Source organism: Mesoplodon mirus (genome assembly GCF_964341445.2).
Source record: "Mesoplodon mirus genome assembly, chromosome: 4".
Classification (NCBI taxonomy): domain Eukaryota; kingdom Metazoa; phylum Chordata; class Mammalia; order Artiodactyla; family Ziphiidae; genus Mesoplodon; species Mesoplodon mirus.
In genome coordinates this window covers 25,330,188-25,356,461 of record NC_138979.1, presented here as the reverse complement: position 1 = coordinate 25,356,461, position 26,274 = coordinate 25,330,188, and the positions used below count along the sequence as shown (strand labels likewise).

Sequence of the window (26,274 nt, the reverse complement as noted above, 5' to 3'; positions counted from 1 at the left end):
CCTCTGATGGCTTTCAGGGAAGGGGTTTTAAAGATTGTGTGAGGGAGGGGGCTGCAGGGTACCTGATCAGCTTGTGCACAATTCTCGGATTGGTTGGAATCAAGGGGAAGTTTCCAGCATTATCAACCTTCCGGTTTCAAGGTCTAAGTGCTTGCAGTCAGCAGTTTTCATCTGGTGGAGGTCTGCTTCCTGTAAAAACAACTTGGGAATGTGTGTCAGACCTTTTTCTTTCAGGGAACTGGGAGCTGGTGATTCCGCTCTGTGGCGGATTTAGTCTAAATTGTTACCTGTTTTCTGACCCAATAGCTATTCTTTATTTCTACATCTTCACATTCCTAATCATTATCTCTTGAGCCAGCCTTCTGAGACTCAGGGGAGCCTGGGAGACTAAAGCAAAAGCCTTTTACTTCAAAGGACAGGGACACAGGGGTTGTATATGGTTTCAAATATAGATGTGAAAATCATATTGACACGGAATCCCATTTTCTCTTTTCTCCCAACTTTTGTCATATCATTCTTAAATTGTGAGGCTTTATAACATGTACGTCTTTCCTGTAACCCTAACTTCATATCCATGGTTTCCTTGGTCCTACACTTAATTCAGCGCTCTGGCCGTTTCTTCTGCAGCCGTTTCCCCATTCATCTCTCCTACTGTGATTTATCTTCAGCTTTGTGCACACTGATGAATGGTTCTGAAGTGGACCTTTGCAGCCCTGCACCAGTCCTCCTCCTCCCCGTCTGCGGTCACTGCTAGGCTTCCCCGCGTCTGAAATGTCGCAACCTTGCGCCACCGCGACACCTTTTGGCGGGAGAGAAGGACGCGGGCGTAGGGGCGGTGCGGGCGCGGGGGCGGTGCAGGTGCGGTCCTCCGGCCGGCAGGGGGCGCGCAACAGCGGGGCGTCCTCGGCGCAGGAGCAACGCGCCTCTCTCCCGGCCGCACGCGCCGTGACTCCGCGCCGCCGCGCGCCCCACGGGCTCTGCGTAGGGGTTGGCGCCGGAGAGGTCCGGCCGTCGGGGGCTGAAGCCGAGCGCCCAGCCCGCCGAGTCCGCGGCGCCTCGGCCCCTGTGCGCCGCCGCGGCCCGGGAGCGTCGGCCGGGCGGGCCGGGTAAGTGGCGCCCTGGGAGGGCCGGAAGGGTAGGTGGGCGGGCGGGGACCGGGGCGGGTGCGCCTCCCCGGGTGGCGCTGGACGCGACGCCGCGGCTTTAGGCCGCGCTGTTAGGGGCTGGTGTCCCGGGCCGCCCCCGAGCCGCCGGTGCCTTCGCATCAGGCGGTCCGGCCCCGGCCGACCCTCCGTGTCTCCCTTCGCGCCTCGCCGCTCCTTTATTTGCCTCGGGTCGCCGGGCCTTCGCATTCCTAGTCTTCCATTCTTCTTTCCCGTCTGTCCACATCTCTTTTGGACCCGAGGGCGGCTTTTCCTCCCCACCGTCGGTACTGTTTTGGGAAAAGTTGCTGGGCCTCTGGACCCCGTAGGCATGCCTGGGTCACCTGTGCCCGGGGTTGCAAAGGAAGGAAGCCTTTTCCTTCTTAGGCTGCAGAACGGGGAATCAGGTGTGGACTTCTCTCAGGGACGGGGGTTTACCTGTACGGGTGGAGGAAGACGTGACTCCGGCACTATCTCGGTCCTTGTCCTTTTAAAGCGGTGTTTTAGCTTCGATGTCCAATCACCCAGCATTTTTTTTTTTTTTTTGAGCATCTCTTTTCGCCCAGACCATGTGTTAGTAGCAGCGGATGCAAGATGCATAAGATTCTGTCCCCACGCTCTGTGAGTTTAGTTTCCGGGGAAACGAGCATAAAAAGCCACGCCTGGGTTGATCCGATTGACCGGAGTGGGGTCTGGAAAACCTTCCAAAAAGGAATGAGGCTTGAAACTGAGTCTTGGGGGTGTTTTGTTAGATGTGCAAGATGAGGGAAATGTTTCCTGCAGAGGAAGGAAATAAATGTAAAGGTACCAGAGGTGAGGCACCTTAGTGCATTCTGGAAACTGCAGGAAAGGCAGAGGTGTGAAGAGGGGTAGTCAGGTCAGATCAAGAAGGTTCTTTGAGAAGTCAGCGAAGGAGAAACGTGGGAGGTACTTATTGCTAGAGGCAGGCAGATGGGTGGAAAGTAGGATATTCTGGATGAGGGCAAAATTCTGCACATTCTCATGTAGGTGAGGACTGTGTGTTCCTGCAACAGGTGGAGTTTTTAAAGGCTGCAACTCAGTTTCCACAATTTTATGGGGTAAATGCCACAGACGTTTTGACTATAGTAAGGATATTTAGGGAATATGGGGTATTACATTAGTAATTTAAACTGAGAGTGTTTTATTTTTAGAACTTTATTAAGAAGTGTGCTGCCTGCTGTACAGTTTACAATAGAGAGTAGGTTGTGAGTTAGAAATACAACAAGGTGTCACAGAGGTGTTGGCCCTCTGAGGTGTTCTGGTCGTGGAGTTCTGTGACGGATAAAGATAGCGTTTATGGAAAATAAGAATCTGGAGAATTGTGCGTTCCCCAAAGTAACTTTATAAAGTGGATTTCTTTTTACCTGGCTTGTTTAAAATTACCTGTAGGGAGCAGATGTTCCAGGGTTGGTATTCATTCCCCAAGTCTTTCATAATAGGAAATAGCGAAGGACGTTCTCTGATACATTTAAGTTACAGGTGACTCGTGGACTTTATTTGCAATACCCTCCGGCCTATGGTGCTTCGGTAATGATAGACTTTATGAGAATGGATGGGAATACTGAGCTGTGACAAGGGTGTCAGAGGTGGAGGTATAGGGAAACCTTTTAAAAATTCTTTAAAAAGTCATAAATCTTACACACAAAGCAGATGCCTTTTATTACCTGTATTTTTTGTGGACATCAACAGGCACCGCCCCTTACAGTTCCCTTCCTGTTCCTTTCTGTCTGTATGTACAGTACTTCGCCTATTCTTTAAGCTTCGTTTTTAATTTGTGATACGCGAATATCTATTTAGTGATAAGAAGGTCTTTTCTTACCAAGCCTGCTTCTTTAGGTGCTCAGAACTCAGAGCTTGACTCATTATTAGTTGTATGGTGGGAGTAGTTTTTCTCCCATTAGTTATGGTGTAAAATTTACCATGCTTATCTCATATCCTGCTTACCACAAGTTATGTCGTTAAAGGGCTGATCTTACTGTTTCATAATAATATGATTTCAGTAGGTGCGTTAACATCTTCTGTCCACTCTGATATATTTAGAAAATATTTGTAAATCACTTAACAGTGTTCCAAACATGGTGCTCAGTTAGAGTAATAAAGATGAAAACAGAAACAGCCCTTCCCTTAAAGGGCTTTATGATATAGTTAGAGATAGATGTGTCACCCAGTGGACATCATAACATGATCTGAGTGTGTTCAGGGGGGTAGTTGGTTTTATGTGGGGGTCGTAGTCACCAAAGGCTTGAGATGCACTTGAAAGACGAATAGGTGGGATGCTTCTGAGACGACGTCTTCCATGTTCTTTTTCTGCCAGTTGCACGTGTTTTTTTTTTTTTTTTTTTGCTGTACGCGGGCCTCTCACTGCTGTGGCCTCTCCCGTCGCGGAGCACAGGCTCCGGACACACAGGCTCCGCGGCCATGGCTCGCGGGCCCAGCCGCTCCGCGGCACGCGGGATCCTCCGGGATCGGGGCACGAACCCGCGTCCCCTGCATCGGCAGGCGGACTCTCAACCACTGCGCCACCAGGGAAGCCCCAGTTGCACGTGTTTTAAAAAATATTTTGCCAGCTTAGGTAGAATCTTGAAAAGTCATCATTCTTCTGGCAGACTGTGTTTACCATGTTTCTTTTTAAGGAAAAAAAAAAAAGCATACATGGAAGATTTGTTGATCAAAGGATGGTGTTACCATGATAAAGAAGTAAATAGTGAGAAGGTATTTTAAAGAAGTTAATAAAAATCACCTGTTTGTATTTGCATTTGATCCTGGCTTCTTAAGGTATATCCAAATGTTAGAAAGTGCTACGTTTTTAATACCTGGCAACATACTTCATGAAGTAAATGTGTTATATCATCTGAAAGGCATCTCAGCATTAATGAGGTTAAGTTCAGGTCCTAACAGAGTCTTGTTAGTGCACTTGTTACATTTCAATGTTTGCAGTGGAGAGAATGAATGAATCGACTGTGATATATTTTCAGGTGCTTAACGCAACTAAAATAAAGATATACACACCTTTTAAGGAATAGATGCAATAAGCTATGTCAATAAGATTATATAAAAGGAGGAAAGCATGGAATTAATGAGAATGGGGTTCAGGTTGCGGCTCACCCCTGGGCCCGGGAGATCACTTGGGTGGAATGGGATGGGGGCCATGTGGGTTGAGTGTGGTTTCTTCTCCAGATCCTGTCTCTTGTTTTGGGTGGTGAATTCACTGGTGCTTGTAGCATTATAGTAATTAATTGAAGCAGGCCATAGAAGTGTGTCGTTGCTGTGGTTAATCCACTTCTGTGAATTTGAAGATGAGTGAGAAGGAGAAAAGTAAAGAAAGCTCTTCTGAATTTACTGGGATGCGGAGATCTGATTTATAAGCTCCGAGTTAAAGAAAACTAGCAGATGCTGGTGAGATGACATCAGTTTCTAATATTTAAAGTGTGTTTTCGAAGGTTTTGAGACCAGAAACAAGGAACTTTTAAGGAACATGAGATTTTGCTGCACAATGACTTCCAAAGCTTGCAGAGCGAGGCGAATCAGGTGGAATTGTCAACAGCCAGCTTCAGTGTAGACTGGAGTCGGAGGAAGTGTGGTCTCCTGAAACCTCACCAGCAGCGATGACATTGTTAAGTACTGGGTTCTTAGCCAGAAGGACTCTGCTGGAGGTAGAGAGCCTCTGCGCTGCTTGATTTTGTAACCCTGAAATTGGGAAAATGTTTCCATCAGTTTACTCTTCTGGCTGGGATATGTCCAGCAGCCTGTTACCTCACACCCCCTCCCCCAGTGCTGCTTCTCCCCGCCCTTTTACCTATTCTTTTTTTTTTTTAATTTTTATTGTGGTAAAATATACATAACATAAAATTTGCCATTTTTAAGTGCATGGTACCATTGTGCGACTGTTACCACCATCTACCTCCAGAACCTTTTGCCTGCTCTTTACTTTCTCGTGGAGCCTATGGGCATTGTGTAGTTTCACTGCTGATTCATGTGGCCAAATAGAATTTACTTAATTATTGATATTTCAAAACTGTTTATTAAATGCCTTCTCTGTGCCAGAAATTGGAGCTGCAAAAGTGAATAAGCTGGTCTTTTCCCTTCATAGTTAAGTGGGCATTTGGGTACTCTATTTCCATTGGCACCAATGTTATTTGTAAATACTTTTTTTAATGAATTTCTCAAATCTCTTATTAAGCGATATTGGGAGAATTAAAGTGGAGTTAGATTTGCAAACAAATTTTGATAATTAGCTTTATGATTTCTCAGAATGCGTTGTTTATATTTGTTTCCCAGAATGTGTCAGTCTTACCTTGCTTTTATAAGATTAAAGAAAGATAAAACAAATGAACCCATAGTTTGTTTACTAGGCTTTGGTTTGGTGACCAACTGAATGAAGAGGTCTCAAAAAATTAAACTAGGTTAGGGCTTCCCTGGTGGCGCAGTTGTTGAGAGTCCGCCTGCCGATGCAGGGGACACAGGTTTGTGTCCCGGTCCGGGAAGATCCCACATGCCGCGGAGCGGCTGGGCCCGTGGGCCATGGCCACTGAGCCTGCGCGTCCGGAGCCTATGCTCCACAATGGGAGAGGCCACAACAGTGAGAGGCCCGCGTACCGCAAAAAAAAAAAAAAAAAAATTAAACTAGGTTAGATGAAAGATGCATGGTCATTTCTGAAGTAGTGTTTTGAGAACCACATTACAGTTGACCCCTGAGCAACGTAGGGGTCAGGGACACCCACCCTCTGCTCAGTCGATAATCCAAATATAACTGTACAGTTGGCCCTCTGTATCCACGGTTCCACATCTGTGGATTCAACCAACCGCGGATGGTGTGGTACTGTAGTATTTACTATGGAAAAAAAGCCGCATGTAAGTGGACTTCTGCGGTTCAAACCTGCGTCATTCACGGGCCCACAGTACTAAGCTGGACACTCAGCGTTGTTTTTCTTTGCTGTTGCTCTCAGTTTTTCAGGTTAAACTGCAACTTTAAGGATGTGTTATCTAGAGAGGAAGGATTAGTTTTGAATACCAGGTAGGCTGGGAGAAAAGCGCATGACATCCTCTAAAGCTTTTTGGTGCATTTGTCTTCCACAGTCATTGTGGGCAAGGAATTTCTGAAGCCATGGCCTGGGGTGGGGGTTGCAAATAGAGTGTTAACTCTGCAGTCGGCCTAACTGCCTGTTCAGCTCTGGGGTGGACACTGACCTTAGTCTGGGGGTAGAGCAGTGACCTCCACAGACTGATGTAGGTTTTCATGGAGTTTACACTGACTGTGGATTAAAATAGTGGGTTCTGAAGTGGACCCCGGGGGCATGCCCTACAAAACTTTGGAGACATGGTCAAATTTCAGCCATACTTAGTTAAGAAATGGAAGTCATTAATTTTCCTCCATTTAGCCTCAGTGACTTGAACTTGTCTCAAGCTTAATATGACAAGGTGTTGCCACGTTCACTTTGTCTGGCACTGAAGACAGTGAGCATTTCCCGGTGGGATGTGCTCTAGGAAATTCTCTATCCGTGCTGCCGTCACCTGAGCCATTGAGTTGTCACAGGAGCCTTGAGGAGGAGAAAGTAGAGGCATTCCTTGATTTTTTTAGGTGACTCATTGGAGCAATCAGCCACCAGTACCCTGGGCTCTGCTTGTATTCACCCTACTTCTGTGCTGCCTTGGGGCCTTTCATTGAGAAATCAAAACTGAGAGCTTTCAGGTAGTCTGCGGTTCACATATTAAGAAGGGAAGACACTGTGAAAGGCGACTGCAGTTGACAGGGGCTGACTTCTGCTCAGGACTGGAACAGCTATACTGAGGGAGGAAGGCGGCATCCACCCTCACCTCTGCCCCAAGCACAGTGGAACCGGGTCAGCCAAGGTGTTGGGGTCTTAGAATCCACGCACAGAAGGGTGGAGAAATGAGCAGACAGACCGAAGTTTTGCCCGGGGTCAGACGTGACCCGGGGGGAAATTAAATATTTCCCTTCCTGTCTATATCACCTTCTCTTCCTGAGACACAGACACAGGCAAAACAGGACTTGTATAACACAGTTTCAATGGCAAAATGCTGTCTGAGCCTGGGAACTGACAGACTTTTGGAATGTGTCCATATGTTAGAAACTACCCATGTTAAGCATTTCTTTGCAGTTTAGGGATTTTAATCAAAAATTTTTTTCCTCTTTCCATCTGTGAGAAAGAGATTGATTTCTTATTTTGAGAAGTGAGCCATTTTGTGGGTTTCAGAACGTTGAGGTGTTTTAAAGGTGGCAGTAAGGATTGACCAGCGTGAGCTGTGGAGTTCTCCTGACTGCGTTTGAGATGGCTCTTCCCACTGTGACCTGGGGCAGATTTCCCTCTGGAAGTCCCCATTTCCCTCCTGGACTGCTCTTGGTGTGTGATAAGGCTTTTAGTAAGTGTTAACTATTGTTGTTTCTGTTGTCATCCTCTTGTGTTGCTCTGTTCTGCCAGGGATAGTATATATTGATCATTCACATGTAGATTGTTGATTCTGTCTTTGTAATCCATGTCATTAAAAATTACAGATTTCTGCTTGGTGGGATATGGGGAAACCTGGTTATTAATAAGATCTAACCCTCTACCTTCCTGTCACATCTGTGAGGTCATTTCTGGTTTTTTCCCCTTAATTGGGGGCATATATTACGGTTTTTTCTTTATAAAAGGTTAACAGCCCACCACCACCAAAAAAAAAAGTAGTTAATTGTGCTAAATCAGCCTTGTAATAGGTGTTTTTGTAAGGCTTCTACTTTTTGCTGTTGACACAAAATAGAGTTTTTAAAAAATTGAATATATGTAATTAATAATGCCCTGAATCTAGAACTTCCATCTTATCTCATTCTATAGAACAGCAGGATTTCACTCGTGAAATACTTGACCACATGATCTTATATATAGGAAAATTCATTCTAGAGGTTTATTTTAAAAATAGTACATGGAGGGAGGGAGATGCATGAGGGAAGGGATGTGGGAACAGATGTATATGTATGACTGATTCACTTTGTTATAAAGCAGAAACTAATCAAACAAACAAACAAACAAACAATAAATAAAAATAGTACATGGATGTAGCTTTTTGTGTCAGGGTGCTGACTGGTGATATCAGGCATCTTGGCTTCTGTCACTGAATGTTCCTGGACCAGGTGATCTCTTCAGATACCTCTTACCTCTGGAGTTCTACGATACTGCGTTATTTTAACATGGGAAGATTGGAAATCTTCACTACATTTTTGCATTCTTTAACCCCTACCCCTCTTGCCTTTCAGCATTAAACTGAGAAGATGTCCCTGTACGATGACCTGGGAGTGGAGACCAGTGACTCAAAAACGGAAGGCTGGTCCAAAAACTTCAAACTTCTGCAGTCTCAGCTCCAGGTGAAGAAGGCAGCTCTCACTCAGGCAAAGGTAAGAGAAGCTAAGCCCACCTGCGAGAGCAGAGGTGAACCGGCAGGTGCCTCCTACGGATTATGCATAGCCTGCTGCTCTGCCTCTTGGTTGAAGAATGTGTAGGATGCAGTTCGTAAGGGGAGAGGCTGGGGTGGGGGAGGGAGAGGAATAGGAGTTGGAGGTCATTTTGCTTCTCCTGGGAATAGAACTGTTTCAGGGAATCAGAATGAGGAAAAGCATACTCTTGGTTTTCAGCAATGATGCTGGTTGTCAAACTCCAGTGTGCAGGTTGTCAGTCTTGGTTGTCCAAGATTGAGAATTTGGTTAAAAGGCTATACAACACCTGATACTCTGGTAAATCCTGATTCTGGGTTGGGGCCTGGGGAGTCTGCATTTTTAGGGAGCAGTCCTGCTGTTTGTTGGAGGTGGTTTGGAAGCAGCACTTTGAGAACGAAGCTCTGCGGTAATGACTGAGCTGTGATGATGTGTGTGTTACTGAAGGCTGGGGTTGGTTGTGAACGTATCAGGGTTTGTAGTCTGGGGTAATTGTTTTTGTTTCTGTTGTGTAATGTTGGGCATTGGCAACATCCTTGAAATCATTCACCGGGTAAAACATTAAAAAAAAAAGTAGTTGTCTACTGGATATTTGCTATTAAAATGTTCCTATCAAATACATTTAGGAATGAGAATGGTATTATGGTTTGCTTGTTGTTTTAGAACATGATTCCCCAGTGGAGGCTGTATCCCCTCCAGATGGGGCAAATATTGGTTCTAAGGGGTGAAAAAAATCCTGCTCTTCTTATGTATAAAGGCCAGATATACACAGAATACATAAACAGGTGTGTGGTGTATCTGTGGTATTAAAATTTCATAGGTGAAGAAAATGTATTAAAAGGTTCCTTGAAGGAGGAGGCAATAATGAAAAAAAGAAGTTGAGAAGAACTGCTTTAGAGATACATATTTACTAATAAGATGAAATATTTACTGATAAGATGATATCATTTCTGGGATTTACTTTAAAATACTCCAGTCTCTGGCAGGGGAGGCAGGGATACATGAAACAAGATTTGCCACGAGTTGGTAGTTGTTGAAGCCAGGTTAAAGAGACATGAGTTCATCAATCATTCTCCTTAATGTTTGAAAATTCACACAATAAATTTTTTTAAAGTTGGAATTATTATTTTTTTGCTTCACTACATACATCATTAATATTAAAATGTTTACATTTGATTTCTCAGTATTATAAAAGGTTTTTAAGATTAGGATACCCACAGGTAGAGAAAACACTCTTAAAATTTAAATTGGTTTTGTCAGTTCTGTTGATTAGAGTCTTTGTCTTTTTCATATATCATTACCAGATTTAAATTTTTTATGCCAATACTACTTCTTTTTAAAGAGATAGAATTCTGTCTTTCTAAAACAAACTTTCATCCCATATGAAAAGATTAACAAAACAAGTCTTTTTTTAAAATTAATTTATTTATTTTTGGCTGTGTTGGGTCTTCCTTGATGCATGTGGGCTTTCTCTAGTTGTGGTGAGCGGAGGCTTCTCTTTGTTGCGGTGCGCGGGCTTCTCATTGCAGTGGCTTCTCTTGTTGCGGAGCATGGGCTCTAGGCGTGTGGGCTTCAGTAGTTGTGGCACACGGGCTCAGTAGTTGTGTCTCGTGGGCTCTAGAGCGCAGGCTCAGTAGTTGTGGCACATGGGTTTAGTTGCTCCGCGGCATGTGGGATCTTCCCAGACCAGGGCTCGAACCCGTGTCCCCTGCACTGGCAGGCGGATTCTTAACCACTGCGCCACCAGGGAAGCCCAAGTCTTGTTTATTTGTTTTAATTTTTTTTAAGTTGGTCTAATTTTTAAATCTTCATTTCATGTAACTTCTGCTTTGGACATAAGATGTATAAATAAGGTTTTACATTCTAATGCTAATGCTATTCCATATATTCTATTCTTGAAGGCCTCAGTCTTCTCTTTTGTAAAGTGACTGACTCCTAGGAACAATTCTCATACTTAATAACATAAACTCAATTAGACTATAAGTGGACATAATTAGTGGGCAGTCTTGGTTCAATGGAAGATAAAATAGAAAAGCAGAAGTCGAAATATAGTAGAGATATACAGGTTAGATATACTAATCCACAAGTGTATGCCCAAGATACAAAACATACCCATTCCTTGTGAAAGATCCACACTAGTTGAAGTGTAATGCGGAGAACCTAATGTAGAGCTTTTTTCTTATGTTATTTCATATGCAAATTTAAACAAAAGCGACCAAGCTTTCTGTAAAGCTTTTACAAAAATGGAGGAAATTTGTGTTGTAAAAAAAAAAGGGCTAAAGAAACTAGTATATGGTTATTGTAATAACTGAATTAAAAGGCTGTTAAGATTATTTTTCTCATATCTGAAAGGTTTGTTGCAGAGTCCAAAAAAAGTTTTGTTACAAACAGTATGAATTTTAATTTGAAGCCTCGGTACACTTTTCTTATTTTTTGATGATTTTAGAGCCAGAGGACAAAACAAAGTACGGTCCTTGCCCCAGTAATCGACCTGAAGCGAGGTGGCTCTTCAGACGAGCGGCAGATCGTGGACACCCCGCCGCACGTGGCGGCGGGCCTCAAGGTACACTCCCCGCCCCCAGCTGGGTGGGCCTCCTGCTTTCCACAGGCTGCGCTTTACACATCACTCTGAACACACCTTCTCAGTAGGCCTTGCACTCTAGGCAGTATCATTTTCAATTTAATGTTTACTTTTGTTTTATCAAGTTTAAAACACAGTAGTTAATTATAGAAAAATCAGAAACTGGAGGTAGGCAAAAAGAAAAATAAATGACTTCGGTCCTACCCTCCAGAATTTAAAAACTTTGTATTTTGGAATAGCTTTCCATCCTTCGCCTTCTCCACCTTCTGTTCTCTGACTCGCTTTTCTCACTTAATATATTGTGAGTGTCCATCTGTGTCAAAAAGCCTAGGACCATATGATCATTTTATTGACTTCACAGTATTCCCCCGTGTGGGTTTGCTGTGAAGCTCTTGGTGGGGTTTCTTGACCAGAGGAACTGGTCATGCTCCTGCAGGCTGATAGTCTGTCAAGAGGGAAAGGCACCCCACAGTGGAAATTTTCTGAGGATTCTTAGTCATTCAACATTTTTTCCCACAGATTCTCTGCCTAATTTTTTTTTGCTACATCTAATGAAAAACTGGTTAGTCATCTTCTGTTATTGTGTATTGGCTCTAGAACCTATAATATCACCCCCAAATGTAATCAGTAAGCATTTTCCTTCTTGCTGCATAGCCAATTTTTAATTGTAAAGCATTCCCATCAGGTGAATGTATGGTGATTTACACACCTATTTCCTAACTGTAGAACCAGTAGACCTCTAGTGAACACCTCTGCAGAGTGCTTTCTATGCATTTAAAATTATTTCCTTAGGATAGATTTCCTGAGGTGACATTAGGAGATCAGTCACTTTTATGGGCAATTTATTTAGCGCCAACTTGTTTCCAGCAGAACTGTATCAGTAAATAGTATCACTTGTAACATGTGAGCGTTTGGGTTTTTCCTACCATCCCAGCATTGGGTATTAACATTCAGGCTTTTAAAATCAAGCAAGCTGCTTTATTCTTTATAGCATTTAGAGAAGGATGGCTCATTGTTGAACTTAAGCAGGGTTTATACAGTAAAAGTTGTTTGCTGTCAAATATTGAAATGACAAAAAATTAACCTTCATGCTGACAGTCTAGTCTCTGAGTTAGAAACTTTGTGATGGCAGTGTTCTGTAAATCGAGGGGCTCATTGTTAGCTTCTCCTATCTTAATAATAACTGAAAGGAAATGTCGTTCATGTGCTTTTGTGTTTTAAAATGTCTTTTATGTGAACACAGATGAATAACTGCCCTTTGGTAGCCCTGCATTAAATAGATTTTTGTAAGATTTCCAGTGATAGGGCCTGGGAGGTGATTACAGTTACTTTTCTAATTTCTTTTATTCATCAAATCAAAGTGTTTTTTGAGTTTTAGGTGTAAGGAAACCATGAAGTGTTTGTTTTATGATGAAAAAACATCAAACTGCACAGTGTAATCCAGGAATTGTTGGATTTAGATCCATTGATGATGAGCATAAGCTCTCTTTATCATGCCAGTTTTGTGTTCTTATATAAAGTACATTTTACAAACAACCTTCCTGCCTTTGGCAGTGCTGGGCATGCTCCTCCTGAAAGAGGTACAGAGTGGGCGCTTGGGGACACTGACCTGTGCTCATTTGGGGGATCTGCGGAGACCAGGGAAGAAGGCATCTTACTTTTACAGACAGTAAGGAGGCATTGTGCTAGGGAAACTAACAGAAGAAAGTATGGAGGTTTAGGAACGTGAGACCACGCAGTAGGTCAGGGCTTACGAGAACCGTGGAGGTCAAAACCACGAGCCTAGGGCAAAGCCCCCTTCTCATTGTGTGTGTCTAGTTGACTGTGTGCTGTCTGCCTTTTGTTGTTCCGATTTCTTTGTTAAGGCTACTACCTCTTTTTCTCTCAAAGAGGAGCCCCAGTTTCTAAATGTACAGAAGAGAAATGCAAAATGTTGTCATCTGAACCTGACTTAGTGGACCTTAAAAAATGAATGATGATGTGAAGGGAGTTACCTCCACCTGTGCAGACTCAGGCCTGAGATGCAGATGCCTGGGGAGGGTGTGCATTCCAGAGGATTTCACAAAGCCCAAGAGGATGCTTTTTACCTTTTTTTTTCTTTTTTTTTTTTTAAATCTTAATATGTCATGTCTCCATGTAATCAGAATCTAAAGTTATTCTATTAAATGACTATAAGAATGCGTTATTCATGAGTTGTTTTGTATTTTAAGTTTTCACAGATATATATATATATAGAAGTATTCTGTGTTTGCTATAAATAATCAAATTTATTGCTTAAAATTTTAGGTGGTGGCAGCTTGTTTAAGACTTCCAGGCAAGTGCTGTAGGGTGTTTATGGAATTAGTACTGAACTTTGTCATTTTCTGCTGCTCCCAGGCTAGGTGTGTGGCCGCGTCAAGTCCCTGAACCTCCTCGGGCGTCTGCTCCCTCATCTGTAAAGCAGAGGCAGACAGGTGGTCTTCAGGGCCCCTCCTAGCCCTCGTATTTTTTGACCTTAATTCTGTGAATAAAATTCCAGGACAGAGGATGATACTTACTTTGGCATTTTTCCCTTCCTCAGGACCCGGTTCCCAGTGGGTTTTCTGCAGGAGAAGTTTTGATTCCCCTAGCTGATGAATATGATCCCATGTTTCCTAACGATTATGAGAAAGTAGTGAAGCGCCAAAGAGAGGAGCGACAGAGACAGCGGGAGCTGGAAAGACAGAAGGAAATAGAAGAGAGAGAAAAGTAAGGCCTCGCGCGGATGTGGAGGTGCTCTACGTTTGAAATGGTCGTTCAGATGTTGGTGAATGAACTTTAGTGCTGTCTGTAAGGCTGAGTGAGTTTCCTGGTTGGTCTGAGCAGTTGTCAGGAGGAGTCAGGTTGTTGTTAAGAGTGTGTGGTCGTTACATCCCAACACGAAAACAAACTCCAGAGCAAATTTCATATACAGTTGCAGAAAACTTAGAGTATACGTCTTGGGTGAGTTCTTGGAGAAATGACTTACAAAGTGATGTTGAATAATAGGGTTTTTTCCTATGCTGTGACTCTGCTAGAGTCATAACTACTTAACGTATTTAAAATGTTATTCTTAACTTTTACTGTTTTTGAGCCAGATGGAGTTTTTAAAAATTCATATACACCTTTTATGTTTTTTGAAAGAATGGGCAACAAGGATTTATTTGCATTTCTTCTTTTAAAAATACTGAGTATTAATTGTTAGTTATATAAAATATTAATATATTATTATTTATTGAATCACTTCATGAAGTGAAAACATGTTCTAGAGAATCAAAATTATTTAATTAACTATTGCCTATTGTTGATATGGTTTAAAATTGAAAGAGGTAAATATCAAGGAAACTTTTTTCTTGCTATTTACATTCATATACCTCTTACATTTGTTCGGTTTATCTTCTGGATTTTTCTCACTTCTCATACTTCTGCTACTTTAGTCTTTAACCAGTTTGCATGGCGCCCCCCACAAAAAAAAGTCAAGGTGACGTCCTTGAGTTCACATCTCTGAATTGGTTCATCTGTGGTGAACGTTTATTTCCTCTTATCACAGGAGGCGTAAAGACAGACATGAAGCTAGTGGGTTTTCCAGGCGACCAGATCCAGATTCTGATGAAGATGAAGATTATGAGCGAGAGAGGAGGAAGAGAAGTAAGGCATGAACACAGATACTATGTTTCAAACATGGTGCAGTTCCACCATTTCATATTCAATTTCATAAATGGTTCATCTGACACTGATTTGGGTAATTTTCTCTCCAGAATCTCAGCAACCCACATGTGCATGACAGTGTAAATTTACATTGTTTTCACAGACAGTCTTTCTAACATTTACTTGTTGGACACTTGGAACATACCTTAAAATACATGCCCACTCTCGACTTTACCCTCAGCACAGTCGCACCAACCTGTTCTCTGTATCCAGCTACATTTCCGTTAAGAACAGCACTGAATGGAAAGTCAAGGCACTCATTTCCAGAACCTTTGCCACTAACACGCATGACTGAGCTTCCCTGGGCGCTGGTTTCTTTCAGTGTCGTACGGGGAGCAGGGAGACAAGCATTTGAACTAGGTGCTTCGTAAGACCTCTTCCATCTCTAAGAGGTCTCTAAGAGCAGCATTGTAGTTGTGTTAGAGCCAAATTCTTAGTGATCATTAGATAGCTAAGCAGTGTTCATTCTTGAGAGAATGGAATGCTACTTATTTTAGCTTCATCATGTTTGATTGCTGGGATTTCCTGGATTTAGTTCACCACTTTGGTTGACAGATTGAGATTTAAATGAGAAATTGAAATCTCCTTGTCTCCTAGATACCAGGCACTGTTCTAAGCACTCTGATGGATTACCTCCTTTACACCACACAACTTTATACCACACAACTCAGATAACTGTGATATCCCTGTTATAGTGGACTGGTGGGAATAACGTTGTGTATGAAACGGGTCCATTGTGCATCTAACCAAGATCTTTCTTTACCTGAAAACTTCATTGCAATGTGGTCACCTTTACCATGAGACCTAAGAAGAATGTTATCATGAAGCTGGAGTGTATTTCCACATACATGAACTCTGTTTTTTGAGCAGCAGTTTGGCAAGCTTGGTCTTCCCAGTGTACAGCCAAGGCTTTTCAGGGCTTAGTTTAAACTTCAAAATACTAAATGAGTTGGAAAGGAGTGGGTCTGTACTCTTACTCTTTCAGTGCAGATATGAATTATACAGGTTTATAGAATACTTACTGCACAACAACAAAGAAACCAAGCTCATAGATACAGAAAACAGATTGGTGGTTACCAGAGGCAGGGGTTGTGGGGAGCTGGGAGAAATGGGTGAAGAGGGTCAAAAGGTACAAACTTCCAGTTACAAAATGAATCATGAGATTGTAGTGTATAGCATGGTCACTATGTTAATAATACAAATAATTGCATAGTTTTGGGGTTTTTTTAGATGATGTTTATTGTTTTAGGCCATTACATTTTGGAGATAAAATAATTGCATATTTGAAAGTTGGCTGAGAGTTCTCAACACAAGAAAAGAAGGGTGCTGTCTTGTGGGGGATGCTCTGGCCTCACAGGGAGCTGGGTTTCATCCTAAAAGTTCTCAACACAAGAAAAAATTTTTGTAACTGTATGTGGTGACAGATGTTAACTGGACTTTTTGTTGTGATCATCTCACAATATATACAAATACCAAATCATTATGTTGTACACCTGAAACTAATATAATATTACATGTCAACTATACCTCAGCTGAAAAAAGGCCTACTGCGTGCCAAGCACTATCAGGCACTGCATTGTTTTTCTGAGGAGGAATAGGGTTAATATTTGAGTGTGCTCTGTGTGTCAGGCATTATGTTAACATGTCAGACTCATTATCTTCCTAATCAACAAATGCCTGATTTATTAACTTGTTTTAGGATCCAGTACATAGGTTGAGTATTTCTTGGTTTCATCTTTCCAACTTACAAATCAGCTGCCCTTTTTTGTGAGGAGGTGTGCCTTCTATACTGAGGACATTTTTTTTTTTTTTGAACATTAGCAGGAACGATATAATCTAATATTAGGGAAGTAACGGTGTTAATACCCGTTATGTGTACTGCTGTTAACATATTGATGGTCATATTTTAATGTGATTAGTAACAAATTTTCAGTAAACACCCTGAATTTTGTATACTAAACTCATTGGAGCTGATCTTTTCAGAATCAGTTAATAATCACTTAGGTCTTAGTGGCAAGGTGAAAAATGATAATAGGTATTTCAAAAGACATAGAAGTTTTATTAAGGCTCATATTTCTCTGTAAGTATTTTTTCTAGTCTAGGCCTGTTAATTATTATGCATATACACTGACTTTGGGGGATTTCTTTTGTGAAACATTGTGTGCTGGTGCAGCATGGTTTTGTAATTGGTTTCTTTACATTGTATCAAATTTTTTGGAGTGTTCCATTGATGATTAAGTTATATATGTTAGCACTTCTCCCTAGTGAAAAATTCCTTATGTTCTCTGCTCATGTTTTCCCTCTGGTTGTCTGATAGAAAATGGAGTCTACTTTGGTTTGTTCGTGTCCACCATTCTCTGTCCAGGAAACATGAGCAGGAATGGTGACAACACAAAACAGATTGTAACCAGAAGTACTGACACTTCCAAATAGGTGTTCAGTCCCAGTGGTTTGCATCCTGGAAAGAAGGGTGCTGTCTTGTGGGGGATGCTCTGGCCTCACAGGGAGCTGGGTTTCATTCTGTCTCTGCCTGTTCACTGTCCCACGATCATTTTCTCATCTGGAAAATGGAAGCAGTAATACTTCTGTTTTTTTGTTGTTTTTTTTTTTTTTTTTTGGCGGTACGTGGGCCTCTCACTGTTGGGGCCTCTCCTGTTGCGGAGCACAGGCTCCGGACGTGCAGGCTCATGGCTCACGGGCCCAGCTGCTCCGTGGCATGTGGGATCCTCCCGGACCGGGGCACGAACCCGCCTCCCCTGCATCGGCAGGCGGACTCTCAACCACTGCGCCACCAGGGAAGCCCCTACTTCTGTATTTTTAATCCTGGATTCAGATACTGAAGTCTTCAGATGTTAGTGGGAGAGATGGAGTAGCATCCCTTCTTGCTTCTTTCTTTGGAGGGTGGTGTGATGTGACAGGTGGCGTGTGTCACATTGCTGAGGATCCGGCATCTGAAACGCTTTCCCTCATTTAATTGGTGGAATTTCTGTTTTCTGCAGGTATGGGCGGAGCTGCCATTGCACCACCCACTTCTCTTGTAGAGAAAGACAAAGAGTGTACGTACCTGTTTCTTCCCCTCTCTGTTCAGATACACATCTTTAACCCAGTTGTGGGAAGTCTTAGCTGGAATCAGCCAGGTGTCCTTGAGTGCAGGGAAATGGCTGGAAACCCGTCCTTGCTCTAACCCTCAGCCAAGTGCTCCCTTCTACCCCTTAAGTTTTATACCAGGCTCTGAGGCGTCGGTTTTTATCTTGTGAGATTCTTTTTTTGATTGTTTTTAAAAATAATTCATTTTGTCTTCTCCAACATTTCCTTATTTGGAGTTGGGTAAAAACAAACAGTAGCTGAGTTTTTGTGCTCAGTGGTCTAGGGGCTGTTAAATTTGTGACCCTCCACAAGGTGGCAGCACCTTCCTGGGTTAGGTCAGTGCACAGGTTGTGTGCATTCACTCAGGTTGCCAAAGCAGTCTTCTCCCAGTGATCTGTTCTAGGATTTGGGGGTGGAGTTGGACTTTTTTTTTTTTTTTTTTTTTTTTGCGGTACGCGGGCCTCTCACTGTTGTGGCCTCTCCCGTTGCGGAGCACAGGCTCCGGACGCGCAGCCTCAGCGGCCATGGCTCACGGGCCTAGCTGCTCCGCGGCATGTGGGATCTTCCCGGACTGGGGCACGAACCCGTGTCCCCTGCATCGGCAGGCGGACTCTCAACCACTGCGCCACCAGGGAAGCCCTGGAGTTGAACTTTGAGGAGTCATGAAGCTCATCTTCCTGCCCTCTGGGTTGGACCATACCTAAACTATCCCAGGAAAATGTAGTCATCCCTAGTGCTTTTTAATACCTGTTGCACCATGAATGTTACCTTTTTATAAAGAAGGTAATTAAAAAATTGTTAAATACCTTTTGTGTGAAAATACCTGACGAACCATAAACCCCAGTTGAAACCAGTCTGTGGGAGTGGGGCCCAAGCATCTGGATCAACAAGCTTCCTTGTTGATTCTAATGTGTAGCTAGGGTTACAAATCACTGAACTGGCATCTGGTCCCTAACCTCAAAGACCTTTATTGTCTGCCAGCGTAATAAGTTCGTAAGATGAGCCTCTTAAGACAGGTACACAGGATGCTATGGGAGTCAAAAGAGGGGTTGATCAGATCTACTGGAACATACAGAAGGTCCAAGTGCAGTTCAGAATTGTTTTGTCGCATTTTGGTAAACCTCTTTTGTTTTCATCCAACAGTACCCCGAGACTTCCCTTATGAAGAGGATTCAAGACCTCGCTCACAGTCTTCCAAAGCTGCTATCCCTCCCCCAGTGTACGAGGAACAAGACAGACCCAGATCCCCGACTGGCCCTGGCAACTCCTTCCTCGCCAACATGGGGTAATGGTCCGGGTGCTCTCACCTCGGCAGGTGCAGGGAGGGCGGGGCCGAATGGGAGGCACTGTCAGCCTTTCCAGTAGGTGCAGCATGTTTTGAGATGGGGCCTTTTTTGGGTTTATGGGGAGATGCTCAGTGTGCTCAGTCACGCAGCCCCCTTCTTGAGGATCAGGGTTCAAGTCACATGGAGGGTATCCCAGCATGACACTGTTATGTTTTGTACAAAACATAAAGGTTTCTGATGGAAATTTTGAAAGATTTAGATGCTGAACATTATATTCTCTAGTTAGGAATAGTTTGTGATCATTATATTTGTTTTCATAACATTTGCAAATAGGTCATATAAATTAGAGCTGACTTAATGCCATGTCCAAAAGATGAATGACATCTTTTTTTTTTTTTGATAAAATGACCTTTGCTTTAAGGTCATGGTTCTATACCTTTGGTCTAAAAACTCTCAGTCGTTCTAACTATAATTAGAAATTTGTTGGTGTATGAAAATCAGTTTTAAGGTTGACTTTCAGGTGGGGCTTGTGGATTTTAAGTCTCACTGGATTTGGCATGCGTTTTGGTTAAAAGAGTGTTTTATGTTGTTTAGTCTGTTCCCCTCGTGCTCTGAGGGGTTGTCAGGTGAAGCAGCGTTGCACTAAGGCCTTAGTTCTGTGTCCTCTAGAAGGACTGCCTCTGGTGGCAATGCTGTGACTGTAGTAGTGACACTGGTCTGCCCTCACCTGTGTGCATGTGCTTTGATTCTTAGCGTCCTTGGAGCTGGGCTAGTCAGAGTTGGAGGAGGTGGGTCCTCCACCATAGGGTTTGCACACCACAGGAGAATTTGGAGTTTCTCATCTTGTGTCCGTCTTTTAGACCTGTGCTGTTCTCTGTGGTAGCTACTAGGCACACGTGGCTGCTAAATTAATTGAAAGTGAATAGAGTTTAACATGTATTTCTTTAGTCACACTAGTCTCAAGTGCTCACCAGGCTAACAGCTACCATACTGGGCAGTGCAGATGGAGAACATTTCCCTCATTGCAGAAAGGCTGCCCTAGAGTGTATGCTAGAGGGCGACAGACGTGAAGCCATTGGGGTGGTTTTGTTTGGTTTTTCCTGCTAATGAAAACATTGACCTTTTGCTAGTAAGAATTGACTTTTTGCTGAATCTCCTTTAAACAGGAATTAAATCTTTATGCCTAAGGAATATACAGTGTAGTACAGTTCATCAGTTTTCAGTCTTTTCTTTTTAGCCCTAGAACAGCTTGTTCAAATGAAATATTTAAGGAAATTACATACATGAAATACTGTAGGTACAGTTCTGGTTGAAGCAGCGTTTTGTGATTTAAGCCCTAAGTAGCAGTGGTCAGTGGGGGGCACCCTTGAGACCCAGGAGGCTCCTCACGGTGCAGTTTGAAAACTGTCATGGGATTAGAGGAAGAGCAGTGGACTAAGAATCAGGAGTGGTGGGTTACACTTTCAATCCTCCCATAAACTCCTACAGAAATAATTCTCATGTGGTGTCTTGCTTTGCTTTCAGTTAGCCTTAAGCTCGTCAGCCCATCTGGGCCTCAGTTTCTTCATTTCCAGCTCTGAAATAGATGGTCCCTAAGCGTCCTTTCATGTATGAAGTCAGTCATTGGAAACTCTGCTGCACTATTTAGAAAAATGCAATCATCTTCATTATGTGAAACCATACTTACATTTTGACAGGCTCACTTTAAAATAAGCTGGTTATGAGCCCTGTAGCAGAGCAGATACTGGAGCACACAGGAAATCTAGTGTTTTCTAACAGAGCCTGGGGAAATCTCACTAGGGGAACTAGTGTTTCCCTCATCTCAGGGGTAATCTCAGGATGCCCAGGATTTCAGTGTTCACTTTTTATCTTTCTCCTGAACATTCCATGGCTTCCATCTCATGGCCCGTTGGTAATTATATGTGGCCTCGTCGAAGCCCTTGTGGAATTTACACTCTCTCTTTCCAGAAGGAGATTACTGTGATGTAAAATCCAATTTATGCTGTAGCTGATGACGTTGAGTGCGAGGACCTTTCCCTTTTTCCTCCCCACAGTGGCACAGTAGCACATAAAATCATGCAGAAGTACGGCTTCCGGGAAGGCCAGGGTCTTGGGAAGCACGAGCAGGGCTTGAGCACAGCGCTGTCCGTGGAGAAGACCAGCAAGCGGGGAGGCAAGATCATCGTGGGCGACGCCACTGAGAAAGGTGGGCCTCCCCTTGAGCGGGTCCCTGGGGGTGAGCAGGGTGGAGGCAGGCCATCCTGATTGTGATGCGTTCCAGCTCTGCGTTGTGGAAACTGAATCCTGAGGCCCGTTTTTACAAATAGTTCAGAACAGACAGACAGATAGGAACGCCCATGGAAGAAAAAGAAGACAAGAGACTTAGGCAGAAATGAATAGGACTCCAGAAAACCAGGTCATGCCTGCTTCTACTAGCAAAGAGCCTTGTTACATTGATAAAACCATAGTTAAGTTTTTATAGCAAGACAGAGCCACCATACACAGTATATCGGTGATTCTGTCTGCTACATCTCCATCCTGTAAGGGTTCTCTGCTCTTTTTTTTCTGCCCTTTCATCCTAATTTTCTTACTGACTGATTGCTCTGAGACTAATGTTATTTTGCAGTCTACTGGTAGGTGATGCCTACTTGGTATTTTATTTTCATTTGATTGTTACAGTATGTTCTGTAGTGAGGGCGTATTGGAATGAGTCAAACATGACTTAGCATTTTTAGCAGAACTGAGTGGTTTTGAGTCAGCTTAGCTGAACACCTTTTCCTAAAGAAGGGAGAGAACTTTTCTGGGAGCCCTGTCGACGCACAGCTTTAGGAAGCAGCAGTGAGCCTCACAGGCTAGAACCGAAAACCAACAGTCACCTGGCTTTGTGGGAGTGTCTGAAATTGGTCAGCTAGGGGCTGGCTGCTCATTACACTGGGCTGGGGACCTTTGGCCACTGCCTGAGCCAAGACTCACCTCTGAGGGTTGTGATCACTGTGCCCTGTGAGCCCTTTAGGAAGTGAGCTGAGCAAAAATGCAGGTAATTGGGGATATTAAAAAGTTCTAGAAATTATGGTAAAAATTATATACCAAAGCAAAGTGATGCTTTCAGCCAGATAAGGCTGCATTTTTGCTGAGAGACTGTGCGGATGCTTATAGATGGCTCTAGGACATAGATAGTGGGGATTGCTATTGAAATTAAATTATTCATTGTAACTTGGACTCAGTGCTGTAGCATGTCTATGTCTGATGATGTTTTCTTACAGATGCAGCCAAGAAGTCGGATTCAAATCCATTAACTGAAATACTTAAGTGTCCTACTAAAGTGGTCCTACTAAGGGTAAGATGCAGAAGGAGGAAACCTGTTTGCTCTCTTTGAATTGTGTCACGCCACCTTGACCTGTCCCTGCACGCTTGCAGCCCCCCTGGTGACAGAACAGTTAAAGAAAACTGCAAATGACACTTTTGGATAGACTCCGTATAAGACTGATTTTTAGATTCCTTTTTCACTAATGCTTCTTCGCTAAACACAGTATTTAAGACTACAGTGAGTAATTACTTTAAAATATTTGGAATTGTTAGAAGTTCAACTTGGTTTATATATTTTGATGCTTGCACAGTTGCTCTTATAACTCTTTATGAAGCTTAATGTATATTTTTATATTTTATATATGTTTTAATGCCAACTTTGGGATATTTCAGGGATGAAAATTTTCTTCATGTCATTTGGGATTAGGAACATTTGCCATCATGGAAAAAAGTTATTTATACACCTCGTTTACATATTTGTAAATTATACTTTACAGTGGAATTTATGTATTTATTTTTGTTTATAGAACATGGTTGGTGCAGGAGAGGTAGATGAAGACTTGGAAGTTGAAACCAAGGAAGAGTGTGAAAAATATGGCAAAGTTGGAAAATGTGTGATATTTGAAGTAAGAGGGGTTTCTTTTGATGTTTATAAAACCAAGTTATAATTGATAGACTACAAAACATTTTCTGTAGAGACAGAGTGTGCTGTAAGTAACATATTGTCATACTATAGAAGGTGACAGATGTTGGTTAACACTGCTTTTACTCAGTTACTACAATTTCAAACATAAACACAAGAAGGACTTCAAATTTTATTTGGTGAAGAAACATTTCATTTTGTGACTGAGGTTTAGACCAGATGACAGTGTGCTCAGTAGTTTAGTGACTTGGACGTGCCTCTGGTCTCATTCATTTGGCAGGTGTTTTCTTAGTGCCTCCCACATACCCAGTACTGCATTGAGAGCCTGTGGGTGGGGAAACACATTCTGTGCTCCTGGCGATAACGTTCCGTTGAAGAAACAACAAAACAAACACGTGAAATTAGAGAACATTCAGTTGCTAGACTCTGTAATGTTGACTTATAAGTACAGGAGGTGAGAGAAGGATTAGATCCACACAGAATAGTTAGAGGAGGCTTTATGAACAGTATCAGGTGTGAGCGAAACTTTGGAATGAGTGGGTAGGATTTGGGTAGGAGAGAACGGGTGTTCAGACTAGGGTCATGGCTTCTGGGAGACCGAGGAGGGCTGCAAAATGGAGTGGTTGGGCGTGGTGGGGGTTAGCAGGAGCCGTGCTTATACAGTGGCAGTGGGGCTATGGAAGCGGGGCCTAGGAAGCTCTGCCAAGGAGCTTAGCCTCGTGCGAGAGACGGTTAGCATACGGGTCTTTTCACCTTAATTTCTGCTCACTTCAGCTTCTCCTCCATATCTTGTTGCTGTCTGTTGACTGCGTAATTATTTGTTTATGTGTCAGATGGCATAGGACCTCCAAAGGTCCTGCTTGGCTGTGTGTTCCAGCACTTAACATAAGACCTGTCATAAACGGACCTTCAGCAGATTTTGATGATGAATGAATTATACTTATTTCCTTGGTATTTGACCATTGCTTATCTGTATATGATGATAATTGGAATACTTACTCTGATAAAAATCATTTATGGGAGAAAACTCACATTCAATGATATCTCCAATGATATCTTTACCTACTATACTTTCATTTCTTTTCCAGATTCCTGGTGCCCCTGATGATGAAGCAGTACGAATATTTTTAGAATTTGAGAGGGTTGAATCAGCAATTAAAGGTAAGTTGTACAGCTAACTATAAAGAATTAAAAAGTTGAATTTGTGATCTTAATCTTTGTAATTAAAACATGTTCTTGTAATGACTAATGGAATACCTGCCTTAACTGACTGTCTTTTTGTTTGCCTTTTAGCTGTTGTTGATCTGAATGGGAGGTATTTTGGTGGACGGGTGGTCAAAGCATGTTTCTACAATTTGGATAAATTCAGGGTCTTGGATTTGGCAGAACAAGTGTGATTGTGAGAACTAGAGCCTGAGTCATCTCCAACGATCCTTCAACGAGCCACAGACTGAGCAGAGGAGAGCAAGGCAACAGGCAGCCTGCATGGCTGTGGGTACAGAGACTCTGGAAGGACTTCTAAGATATATGTTGACTGATCCCTTTTTTATTTTGTGGTTTTTTAATATAGTATAAAAATCCTTTAAAAAAAACAAACAAAAAAACAATCTGTGTGCCTCTCTGGTTGTTTCTCTTTTTTATTACCACTTCTGAGGTGATTACATTTTTTGCTAGGATTTCATGATAATTCTCAAGTGCTTCAGTGATACGGCATTTCTTGCACTAAAAAAATCTAGAAAGTTTTGGGATATGGGGTTGTGTTACCCTTTGCTTTTCTTTCTTTTTTTTTTTGATTCATTTTAATAAAACCTGCAAGTTACTAAACTGTAGCTTCATAAATTCTATAATAAAGTATCATCTTGGCAGTCTGCCAAAGGTGAAAATTTCTGCTTTCTCTAACAGAGAAATTCTTCTTATTGACTCCAATCGTAGAAAAAACTCTTTATGACCTAAACTAAGGTTGAAGAATTGTGAGCCTACCATGACCTGTTTGGATGAATCATTTTCGGTTAAGCTAAGTCAGACTATAGGGTTTGTGATGGATTTAGGGGTATTTGGGTATAGAAATCATGAATATAGCCTTTGTTTTCAGATATTCAAGCCTAGTCTTTAGCGTAGATCAGAAGTGACCGGCTAATTCAAAACCTCGCAGGTACACTGTAAATGTGTGCCCGATTATGTTTTGGAAATGGTGGTTCCCTGGGGTCACGTTTCTACTGGCAAAATTTGCAGTAGTGTTAGTTCTCATACATAATTTTAAAATGTATAAAATTCAGCCACATCAGTTACTTAAACTGTACTGGCGATTAATATAATTATGGAATTGTGAGAAATTGTATCATTGAAGTGCAGTGGTGTATGTGGCTCAAACATTTAGCAGGGCCCGAAACAAAACATAAAAATGTTTGGCACTACGGTTCATTGGCCAGAGCAGGAAGTGTTTCCAGAATATACTTGTGCCTGTGTTCTGTTCCTTGCTTGCCCAAATGTTGCATGTGACTTACCTGAAGCGGCAGCTGCGGGACATGCGCCTGTGTTGTCTCTTTAGGTCTTTACGACATGAGAGCGTCTTGTGACCCTGCGGGGGAGGAAAGTACTCAGCATTTCTTTGCATCCATGGACTTGGTTTGGAGACATAAGGAATATTCTGACCCTTTTTAAAAAAGGATTTTCTCATGTTTTTATTTAACATAAATAAAAGAATAACATTTTCTCTTTTGTGGTATTATTTTACTGAGTAAAAAGTGAATTAAGACTCTGCTTTTGAAATAAAAGTGCACATACCCTGAAATAAATTTGGGTTAAAGAATATAAGGTAAAAGAATTACATAATTGGACAGAATTTTGTAGGACGTGAGAATCAACAGCCAGCCTGAAACTAGAACAGGTCCACCTGCGGACTTAGCTCCGGAATACCAGTGATGGTGCCTGGCTTGGGTTACCAGTACCTAAATGTGCTCACGCTGAGTATTTATTATGATGGCTTAGTTTAATTTGTATAAACCCTGATGTTTTAAAGTATAAGTTCCAACCCCTTTGATATCTGCATTATTATTGTTATGCTTTATAATAACATC

The 26,274-nt window shown here is 42.4% G+C and overlaps 1 protein-coding gene across 1 annotated transcript; it reads left to right on the top strand.

The window, feature by feature from the left end:
* Positions 1–967: 967 nt before the first annotated feature.
* Positions 968–25,908, top strand: RBM17 (RNA binding motif protein 17). The gene is made up of 12 exons (XM_082618049.1): positions 968–1,106; positions 8,416–8,553; positions 11,036–11,152; positions 13,731–13,897; positions 14,718–14,815; positions 17,875–17,931; positions 19,106–19,247; positions 21,303–21,454; positions 22,512–22,585; positions 23,082–23,180; positions 24,286–24,358; positions 24,491–25,908. Exons 2-12 carry the CDS (start codon positions 8,431–8,433, stop codon positions 24,592–24,594), a joined length of 1,206 nt encoding a protein of 401 aa, XP_082474175.1. The 5' UTR covers positions 968–1,106; positions 8,416–8,430; the 3' UTR covers positions 24,595–25,908.
* Positions 25,909–26,274: the final 366 nt, after the last annotated feature.